At 35.8% G+C, this 11,333-nt stretch overlaps 1 protein-coding gene across 2 annotated transcripts in view; it reads left to right on the top strand.

The window, feature by feature from the left end:
- The window catches only part of LOC145777947 (exocyst complex component 6B-like), a 33,075-nt gene that overhangs the window by 2,198 nt on the left and 19,544 nt on the right, over positions 1–11,333 (top strand). Inside the window, exons 4-7 of one of the 2 annotated variants that reach the window (XM_082589311.1) lie at positions 1,405–1,573; positions 9,972–10,137; positions 10,430–10,614; positions 10,939–11,143. In XM_082589311.1, coding sequence (XP_082445437.1) covers positions 1,405–1,573; positions 9,972–10,137; positions 10,430–10,614; positions 10,939–11,143 — 725 coding nt within the window. Of the gene's footprint in view, positions 1–1,404; positions 1,574–6,204; positions 6,453–9,971; positions 10,138–10,429; positions 10,615–10,938; positions 11,144–11,333 lie in introns of those variants that run through there. The other variant, XM_082589312.1, reaches the window with a different exon arrangement.

The raw sequence follows: 11,333 nt of genomic DNA, 5'->3' as shown, positions 1-11,333 counted from the left end.
CATTCTGACGAGTTCGTCTAGCCGCTCTAGCGAATGTTCGCATTGACGTCACTGGGAAAGCAAGTCTCACCATAACACATCTGATTGGCTAAGCAGCCGGTGACGTTTTGCAAAACGAGTGAGGATTGGATAAAACGAAGGCGTTTTTTGACATTTTTGAATCTGGGGAAAGCAAGTTTGATAGTTGCTTCCCTGGAGCCTCAGTGATTGTTTCTGACAGAACCGTTTGCGTTAATTGGCATTCATAGGCAAGACATGCGGTTTGGTGAGGACTTAGACTACTCACAAGCGTTACGAGTAATTCTAGTCACGAATACAGTAATTTTCAAGTTAAAATAGATGTAATAAAAATAATAAGAAGTTAAACCTAGAATTCAGTCATTATATTTTGCATAGTTTTCGCTCAGGTAAGCACTGCTTTCCTTGCTTTCCCTCAACGATCGTCACTGTATCTTGGCAACCTAAAATCCTCACCAAAATCTAAAGAATAATCATTCCCCAGAAACAACACTTCAACAACTATCGCAAGTTCTACCATGTCAATCTCGGTGACCGGCCGCAGAATTATTTTTCCCACGAACTTTCTGTCTCATTTGCATATTTTTGTAAGTGTAGCAATTAGCCTATTGGTTACCGCACGGCGCGCGAAACTGTTTTTACCGATTTTCGCCCTCACTGCAGCCGATTTTCGCCCTCCAGGTTCAAATCTAAACATTGAACTTGAAAAAATACGTAGCCTGGAGACACACCTAGTCTAATCAAATTTAAAAAAGTTGAGAAATGAAATTGATTTTGGTCACTAGTCTAACATTAAGATTTTCCGAATTGATTAAGAATTAACCCTAACCTATTAGCCCTAACCGTACTTTTTTTGAAAAGCTTTTGTGCACCGCAAAAGTTAATGTAGGCCTAAAGAAAAAAAAAGACTTCGATGGGCGTCTAACCGATGTCCTCATGATTATAAAGCAAAAGACGAAATCACTGAACCAAACGCGCCAACAAAAAATTTTTGCATTCACACGGTATAAATACAAACTCTATGCGAAGTAGCAAAAAGTTTGTGGGAAAAAAAATTTGCCGGTCGGATACTGTCAGGATTAAGTTCTCAAAAAAGCTTTCCCAGTCCGAGGATACAAATCAAATCAATCCATAGCTGAAAGTAGCAAAATAAAACTTACTGCTCTGTTTTGGAATAAGTGTTCAAAAGTAGCCTAGGTTATAATATAATATATCTAACTATTCACTTCAGTAGACCTATCCTACTTAGAACTTTTAAAGGGTTTTGCAATGCTCAGGTTTACTTGTTAGGCTATCTATGAGTAGCCTACTGAGTAGGTTATGATCTAAATAATACGGGCTCTGTAAGCGGACTACACACCGAAGGAAACTTTCTTTGTGATGCAGAAATAGTGAAAGAAATTCGAAACAATTACCAAATTCACCAGATTGAACATGTGCCTCGTCTGAATTTGGCAATTGAATTTGGCAAAGCTGACATTGATACCAAAGAATACATTCACGACATGATAATCCAAGAAATCGAAAGCGGATTCTTTTTAGGGCCTGTGTTGAGGTAAACTCATGAACTATTACATAGGCTAATCTTTTGAATAGTTTTTTTCTTACAGGCTTTTTTAAAGTTATAAGAATCAGCTCACCTAGGCTAGGGATTGTAGATCATAGGGATGCGAAACTTCATCCGCTTTTGGCTTATCCAACACGCAACACGAGAAGGGTTACGTTTTTTTGTAATTTACAAAATATTTTCCTTTTTATGGGTTATAGCCTATAAGAAGAGTGAAGTTGGTTTTAAAGTAATTTAAGGTTTTTAGTTGAAAGCAAACCAGCCGTAAAGTGTAAAAAAAATGTCAAATTGGCAATTGACCCTTCTAATGTTGAAGAAACAACGGAGTTGCGCGTCCCGTAATGTACCGTCCCTACCTAGGCCTACATCCAAAAAATTAAAAACAACTCTGATCAACACACATTTTGGTGCCGAGAGTTTAAACGAAATTGAGGTCGCTGAACCCTAAAATGGCATTTGTACCGGTATGTAAAATGGCAAAGTGGCATTTGTATTACCAGATTGGCATTGGTTTTTGATGTAGCTTATTCCGCTTTTCTGTTTTAAAAAAGCGCTGAAAACTGATAAATTTTGACTAATTTTGACACAGTCTAAGCCTGTAAGTGCCTCTCTGTGCTACAACCCTGATCAGACTTTGGTTGTTTATTGCCTTTTTAAGCACTGTTCAGTGTTCATGCCGTAGATAGAGTAAAATATCTTGGTGTTTACATAGGTAATAAATTAACATGGAAATATCACATAGATAAAATTTGCAAAAACATAGCAAAAGGTTCATGGGCGTTGCTAAGAAATTAAGAAACACTTTAAAAAATGCGTATCACGCTTTGTTTTACTGCCACTTGCAATATTGTATATCAAGTTGGGGAACGGGCTGTGCTTGTGACAGTGTATTGGATCTATTAATAAAATTACAAAAAGTTATAAGAATAATCACAAAACAAAATTATTACGGTTTACACAAATTCTTCATTTTACAAAACAAACATTTTGACATTGAAATAAAAACATATGTTGCCTACAAAGTTAATATGAATCAGTATCCCTCCACGTATTGTGATTTATTCAAAAATGCTTTATCCATTCTTCAGCATAACACAAGATATCGAACAAGCAGTAGGCCTAACTATTTTATAAATAGATCAAACACAGAATTTGGCAAAAAATCCATGTAGCCTAGGTAGGCTATTGGGACCAACGGTCTGGTCAAAAGTTCCAAGCAGTTTGAAAAAACTATCATTTAACTGTTTAAAAAAAAGAGATCAAAACGTTGGCGTTACAAAGCTATAGCGCATTGTGAATGATCCCCTATGACATGGAAATTAACTTGTCAGTTTCATATGCAAGTGAAAAGGTTTAGTCTGAAACTTGAGTAATCTCTGCTTGTTTCTTGGAATTTTGTGTAGCCTACCGGTAGCCTATACGTTATATTCTTATCCTAAACATATTTTCGTGTATTTTGAAACGCGGAAACGTTGTGTCTTTGTGTAACATTGGTTTTTTATAATGGCAAACTCTTCATTTCTGTAGGGTGGCAATTGACTAGTAGGCCTAGACCGTATAGCCTATGGTCGCCTCGTTCGCTTTTGCATTGTGTGATGTGTATATTACTTGCATATTTCAAACAAGTACTATGTTCTTGTTAAGACAAATAAACCATTGATTAATAGGTTCAATTCAATAATTTTTGATGCAATGAAGTCTTTTGTGCCGAAAACATTGTAGGCTAAAGATTGGACACAGTTATTGCTCGAAGTCTAGAGAAAGCGAGAAATTGTGTGAGAAGTCTATAAAAGTATGCACGTCACTGTTGTTTATAACTTCATAGCAATGCGAAAAAGAGCTGGCTTGTAGGCTACCACATTACGCGACGTTGTTAACTTGCTATAAGTGAAGGATTATGAACACCACCAACAGTGCATAATTTTTAAAGAAAAAGAAAGGAGTTGATTATTCCAGATGAGTGCAAATGCGCAGGCAAATCCGTTTTGCAGGATTGACTTTTTTATTTGTTTTTTTAGTTAGTTGTAATGTTGCTACTAGTCTTTGCTAAAATTAGCTTATTTTTCCAGACAGCAAAGCCGGTCGGAGCGTGAGTTATGAAGTTACATGAAATAGCCTTCATCTGTCAGAATGTAAAGCGTCAAACTCGAGTCATAACTAGAAATTTGTCCGATAATATTTTGGGTAGCCACTTTAACAAGTCGAAATTCTGCCACCGCGAATGACTACAATGCAACCGCCAACCAATCAGAACATGTTATAAGAGGCTACCGTCCAATTGTGACCCTTCTAGCACTCATCCAGAGAGTTAATGCTTGTTTTGAACTTTATTTGGTAATTACAGAAGAAAAAGAGCAATAGCAGTGGTGAGAATCGAACCCGCGTCAATGAAATGACTACTTTCTAGCCTTAACCCTAACCCCTAAGCCAACCAGCTGACAAAAAATCCATCATTTAATTTGCTTTCTATCATCTTCTTTTCGCCATTTTCACGTCACTTAAACCGTGGCTTATGATTGGTTGGCGGTTTCATTCTAGTCAATTTCAGTGGCAGAATTTCGACTTGTTAAAGTGGCTACCAATATTTTGGTTATTCTGTCAGAGTTGCCAATTTGGCTTTTTTGAAGCCAGATTTTGAGAATCTGGCTGTTTTTCAACTCCCTAGGCTTATTTTCTTTTAAATAAAAAAAAAGCCACAAAAAAAGGCTTTCTCTGACTTTTTTCATGTTTCATCAATTTTTAATTTGTCAAATTAATAAAAATCCAACATAATTTTGGCTTTTTTTGGCTTAATTTTTTCTTTTTCGATTTTTATTAAAAAAAAAATTCAGTCAGCGTCAATCTCTAGTTGCTTGTCTTTTCATTAACTATCTTTCTCCGTTGTCGCTGAAGTTAAAGTTCGGTGGGACACTATATGGTTGTGCACTTTTTATATGTGTACCTATGTTTAATGAATACTACTTGGCTTTTTTATGGCTTTTTCAGGTATCTTCTTCTGACTTTTTGTGACTAGGTCTGGCTTTTTTTGGTGATGACAGGTTGGCAACTCTGTGTTTTGTTTAGATTAGCCCTGCCCTTGTGTTTACTTTTGTTACACTCTTTTCCTAAATTTAGTTAGATTGCAGTCTAGTTTTAGGTTACAATCAGTCAATTTTCGAATAGCCTAAACGTTACATTTCTGGTTGACAATAAGACAGATTCAATAAGCAGTATGTCATCTCAGTACGGTACCGTATCGTATAATACCGGTAGTAGTAGTTGGTGGTAAAAAAATAAAGTTATTTTTCATCAAAATATGAGCTATCGTAGGCTACACATAACAATAAATTTCAGAAGTTTAAAATGCTGGTTAAGTGAAAATACCTTTCCATATTTAAGTAAGTTAGTCTACAGTACGAGGAATAGAGCGGGTGCAACCTAGTTCGTACCCTGAACAGTTTGAACCCTCAGTTCGTACCCTAAAAAGAGAAAAAATTAAAAAAGCCAAAGTCGCTGATTGGAGTTTTTGCAAATAACTCGAGGGTTAGGGTTGGCGGAAACTGTGGAAAAATATTTGCGAAAACTGCGATCAACGAGGGTTAGGGTTAGAGAGCATACTGTAGGTACTCGATGGTTAGAGTAAACGGAAACTGCGGTTAGTGGAAACTGCGGAAAAATGTTTAGTGAAACTGCGATCAACGAGGGTTAGGGTTAAAGCATAGATTACTCTATGGTTAGAGTTAGGGTAAAGGTTAGCGGAAACTGCGGAAAATGTTTGTGGAAACTGCGATCAGCGAGGGTTAGGGTTAGAGCATAGATTACTCTAAGGTTAGGGTGAGGGGTAGCGGAAACTACGGAAAAATGTTTGCGGAAACTGCGATCAGCAAGGGTTAGGGTTAGATCATAGATTAGTCTATGGTTAGAGTTGGAGTTAGCAGAAAGTGCAGAAAAATGTTTGCGAAAACTGCGATCAGCGAGGGTTAGCGTTAGGGTTAGCGAAAACTGCGATCAGCGACTTTGGCTTTGTGCTATCTTTTTCTCGAGCTTTTCAGGGGGAAATTTTAAAATGTTTGCGGAAACTGCAATCAGCGACTTCAGCTTTTTTAAATTTTTTCTCTTGATCTTTTCAGGGTACGAACCGAGGGTACGAACTGTTCAAGGTACGAACTAGGTTGCATCCAATAGAACAAATTTATTTCAAAGTAGTTATGATAGAATACACAGACTACAGACAGTATTATTATTCCGTACTTTCTGTAAAATCAGATAAAAGTTGCCTTTAAAAAAATTTTCACATGTCTGTAAAGTTGATAAGACAGTTTGATTGTGCATATTTTAAGATATTTTTCCAACCAAGCATAGTAGAAGCTATCAAGTGTAAACATTAAATATTTATAGGCTATAATACATTCAATTAAACTTATCCAAAAGTAGACATGCTTTGAGTTGCACTTTTAGAAGAATGAATGGATCTTGGTAATGAAGCTTGGAGTAATATGATCTTAGTAGATGGTTTATATATTCCATATTGTTGATGGTACATAAAACTGCAATTACATTATTTCAAGGGAGGCATGTTTAGGCATTCATGCAAAATCTAATGCTTTCTGAAACTTGGTATTGGAATCATTCTAGTGGTTTTGTTCAGTCACGATGACTTAATCTTCATCAAATACTGCTGTACTAATTGAAAACCGATTGATATCGTAACAAGCTTTATGATCACTGATTCAAATCTAGCAATATAATTGAGTATGGACCTTGATATTAACAATAGAAAAGTATCTGAATCTCTGACTGAGCAAGAGACAAAAACTGATCGTGAGCATGACCGTATTTTAAATGAAATAGAAACAACCGACACTGCCTTTATTGGTGCTTCTTTAAGGTATGCTGATTGCTGAATGGTCATGAATTTATAGTATAGGCCTAGAGTTAATGTCACTATAATCTGTAAAAACAGTTTACCAAACTCCATACAGACCAATGTTTATCACATCTTGCACGCTGTAACTTCAAATTTAAGATTGTACTTGAGCATTATTGCTGTTCATTGAACGTTATGTTCAATATTATACCCTATGACGTAGTAAATACACTTGTGTCAGATTAAGTGATAGCCTATGCTGTATCATAATTTAAAAAACTTGTACGAGTAAACTTTGTTGCTTATTTGTCATAGGCTATTGTTCACATAGGCGTCGATTATGTAGGGGGTGGCGCCCCCTTTGGTTTGAGACACAGGGTACAAAATATGTCAGGCCCCTTGGTTTAAAACCTTAGCGGCCACATGAAACAATGGTATAAGGTTGGCTGGGTAATAATAGTGGCAATTGTCGTCGTTAATGCAGACAACTGATCACACACAACAATTTACAAAAACACACAAGAAAATGTAAAAAAAGTAAAAACGCTTGAAAAGTTTAAAGCGGTACCACGCCCATGAACGGGTCTGCTACTATTCGGTGAGTCCGATTCAATGAGTTCTTAACCTCTAACCCCTAACCCCAAATCCCTAACCCTAAAACGGCAATGATAATTAGGCTACGGTACCCGATAATTTAAAAAAAAAATTGAAAAAATCCCCCGTTAAGGGATCGGACTCACCGAAACGGGCCATTCCGCCCATGAACAGCGGTAATATTCAATCTTCATCGTTTAACAGTAGCCTAACTTGCATGTGTAAGTATTTATTAATTGTGCGACAATTTTGGCACTAAAATTGAAGAAGCAAATGTTGAGAACGTCAGTACCGCAATATTTATATTTGTAATCAAGACCATTGAACATGTTTTCTTTTATGATTTTTGATTGAATTCTCACACATTATGAGTACATTGATTCAACGTTTACAGACGTTGATTCGTTGAATCAATGTAAAAAGAGTTGATTTGCTAACTCGGTTTTCGTAATTAACATGTTTGAAATTTGCATTGGCACTTTTCTTGCCGACGCAATTCATATTTTGTACGATTAGGCTACTTCAGCATTTACCTATTAACTCGGCAATTGCCTTGCGCCAAATTAGAAGGCTGTGTATCTTCTGGAGCATTTGGTCAACGTCACGCAATTACAATCAAATTAAATAATATGCAGACTTTTGCACGGCAATCGCGACAGACTGACATGCGGTTCACAAATGTGCATTATAATCATTTAGGCTGAAAATAAGCAACTTTTAGAAAATGCTTTCAGAATTAGCTGGAAATTCCCCCCCCCCCCCCCCGGAATTGGCTTACTTTAGTAATAAATCGACGCCAATAATCGTGTACCGGTATGCGTTTGAGGGTTTAGGTCTATCCTTTTACCACCCCATGTTCCCCAGACTTTCAATCTTCCTGGCACTACAAGGCTACTGAACAGCAGCCATGCTTTAATCTTATAGGAAATAGAGACTTTGTGGTCTATTTAGTTAGTGTAAGATAGTACAGTCTCCATGACAGGGTTGGAAAAAATCATGATTTTTTTAAAAAAATCAAAAAAATCAGATTTTTTTGATTTAAATCGGATTTTTTTGATTTAAATCAGATTTTTTTGATTTTTTTTATATAAAAAAAGCGTCGAGTCTACTTGGGGGAAGAGATCATTTTAGTAAGATAGCAGAATTATTTTTAACCCCTTGATTGATTGAAAGGCTTTGCTTTGCAAGTGTTTAATCATTTTTATTATCATATTGTAGGCTAGCCTGTCTATTGCACATATTTTTAAGTAGGTGTGATATGTTGCTTTATACTAAATCATAATGTGCATAAAATTATCGAGATTGAGGTACGTCTCAGACTATCATCTCACTACACTAAGATCTTTCTTTACGTTTGAGCACACATCACTTTGCTTTTTTGCTCAACTGATGCATAGCCTACAACCAGACTTTTTGCCAAGAAAGTTTAACTGTGTAATATAATTATGTTACCGACGTACCATATCAAAACAATAAAAGTTCAGATGACACAAAAATTGCCGTTTATTTTGCATTGAGAAGTTTGTACATAAATACAAGCTCGCCAGCTTTTGCAGTGCCCAATCGATTTCAAACTTCTGATTGAACCAGACCAAAAGTGGAAAAAACTCGCTCAAAAACTATGTTTAGTGAACAACACTGTTTATGAACTGCCAAGTAAACTAAGTTGCCTTTCAAAACATGCATAGCCTATAGCGTTACGTATTAAAATATAACTTTTGTATTACAGAGAAGCAGTGAAACGTTTGTTGATGTATTTATTTTTATTTTAGCAAATAAAAAATCATTTGATTTTTTTAATTGATTTTTTTGATTTTTATTGTTTGATTTAAATCATGATTTAAATCCAGGCCTCGAAATTCGTTTTTGTTGACGGCGGACAAACGTGTCCGGTCTGAGCAGCTATCTCGGCGGACAAATTAAGTCTCACGGCGGACACACCAGTTTTAGCGTCGATCGTCATGCTTAATCACCTTATCTTGATAATTCTTCGCCATTTGAGAACTATAGCTACGGTTTAGAAGGCTTTTTAAAATTTCAGCAAAGTCACTGACTCTGAAAAGCTTTCATTAGACCAACGACGTGCGCTTGAAGAGCCGAAGCGCCGTGTAGCTTACGCCGCATAACTGATTAACTTCCACCGAACGAGGTCGTGTGGCTTCTTGCGTCACAATGCTCTGGGCACGAGTCGGAAAACTTCTACACTAAAGCTACTATTAAACTTAACAAATTTTGTTGGATCTTGCTGTAATAGCCTACTCGTATTTTAATCTAATTTCGTAACCAACCTTGCCTTATCAATATTACTCGGAGATCAAATCCAGACATTGTGACGTAAGACTTGAATTAAGTTGCGCGTGATTAGTGTAAAAGTACCGGTAACTCCCATCGGTTCTTAGCGAAGAATTCACCTTTGTTACGTTGATTCAATGTCACCAATCGTTAAAGCAACGTAAAAATCGAAACTTTTCCTGCTTGAATGGAAGCTAAGGGATACAGTATTCACATTTTCTAGATGCGCGCTAGCATCCGCGGGAAATATTCGCAAGTCGCAACAATTGTTCGTGCTATGCAATGACGATTTGTATCTCTATTTCTCGGCGGACAAATATGACCGATCTAGATGGTACTTCCCGCGGACATCACATGCTGTGACGGCGGACATGACCGCCGTGTCCGCCGTGAATTTCGAGGCCTGTAAATCAATGATTTAAATCATTTGATTTAAATCAACCAACCCTGCTCCATGAGGCATTTTATGGTAATGTAAATACATATATACTGTTCCGTTTTCCTAATTTTTAGTAGCTGTTCTCTATTTTTAAACTATCGGCTTTTAAAATGTGGCATCTTATAATACCAGGTGTTGCATTTTACACATATAATTAGTTTGTTTAAATAAATTTACGGCACTCTCTATTTGTAAGTTATTTTATCAATTTACAGAGCTGTGTATGAAGGAAATGATCATGAAAAATTTCTTGAGAGATTGGATTGTCGAATCAAACAACATGATCGAGATATTGAGAAAATGTGCAACTTTCACTATCAAGGATTTATTGAATCAATCACCGAACTTATAAATGTTCGAAGTCGTGCTGAAAAGTTAAAAGTACATTCTTTAATTTATTTTGTGGCTAATTATTTTAAACAATAAATCATTCATCAAGTTTAGATTTTATGGTTAAATTTTGTTTCTGAATGGGAAATGTTAATATTGCTACTTTATTACATGGAATGCAAATTAGTAGCTTTTATTCAAGAGAAGTATTTTCTTTTAAATTTTTTTTACGAACAGCAGTGGTAAAAAGACAAAGATGCTTGATAAATGTCAGTGATGTGATAGCATGGCTTCATGCTTGTTTGGTAATAGTTGGTAATATATTACTTTAAATAAACTTCAGATGCAGACCTTACTGATTAACAAAGAACTTCAAGAATCGGGTAAAGAAGTTGCTCGTAAAAGCGATGATTTGATTCAGTGCCAACTGCAGCAATGCAATGTCGCCTCTGCCATTGAAAAACTCTCCGTGTGTTTACCTGTCTTGCAAATGTACGCTAAAATGTGCGAGCAGATGAAGACGGGGAGGTAATAATGGATCTTGATTCTTGAAGATGAAGTTATAAAGCTGAATGCAAAAATATCTATAACATGACTTTTTATAAACTATTTCATAGTTTTCAATCAATGCCTAACACTACATTTTGATCTGTAAAGCTATTTCTAATATATTATACTTGATATCGATTTCTCTCTAAAAAACAGACTTGTGATAAACCAGGCTGCTTACAATAAAGTTTACGAGAATTTTAAAGAATAAAGAGAGGTATGTGTCAGCAAAAACAATATATATATATAAAAGATTGGACCTTTTTATTCCATGCATTTGTGATTACTTGTCTTTATTTTTAGGTATTATTCTGCCCTAAAGACTCTGGAGCAACTTGAACATACTTACCTCCCTCATATATATTCATATAGATTTTGTGAAATCATGCTTGATAATATTCCAAAAATTCGTGAGCAGATTAAAGAAGCGTCAATGTCCAAGTTAAAGGACTTTTTAGAAAATGTGAGAAAAAATTCTGCTAAAATTGGTATGGTTGCTATGAAACAGGTAAGATGGAACCTTAGTTTTAATTTTTGACTGCTTTCTCTGAGATGCTATATGTTTTGATGTCATCAATTCAATATTTAGTGAGACAAAATACTATGTTCGCTATGTACTATAGTTTATATTATACTTACAACAAGAGAATAAATTTACTGAAGCAGGAAAAGTAGACTTGTATGATAATTGTGCAAGC

This window comes from Aplidium turbinatum, chromosome 10, assembly GCF_918807975.1.
Source record: "Aplidium turbinatum chromosome 10, kaAplTurb1.1, whole genome shotgun sequence".
Classification (NCBI taxonomy): Eukaryota; Metazoa; Chordata; class Ascidiacea; order Aplousobranchia; family Polyclinidae; genus Aplidium; species Aplidium turbinatum.
Note: the sequence above shows the minus strand (reverse complement) of the source record. Positions and strands in the feature narration are given on the sequence as shown.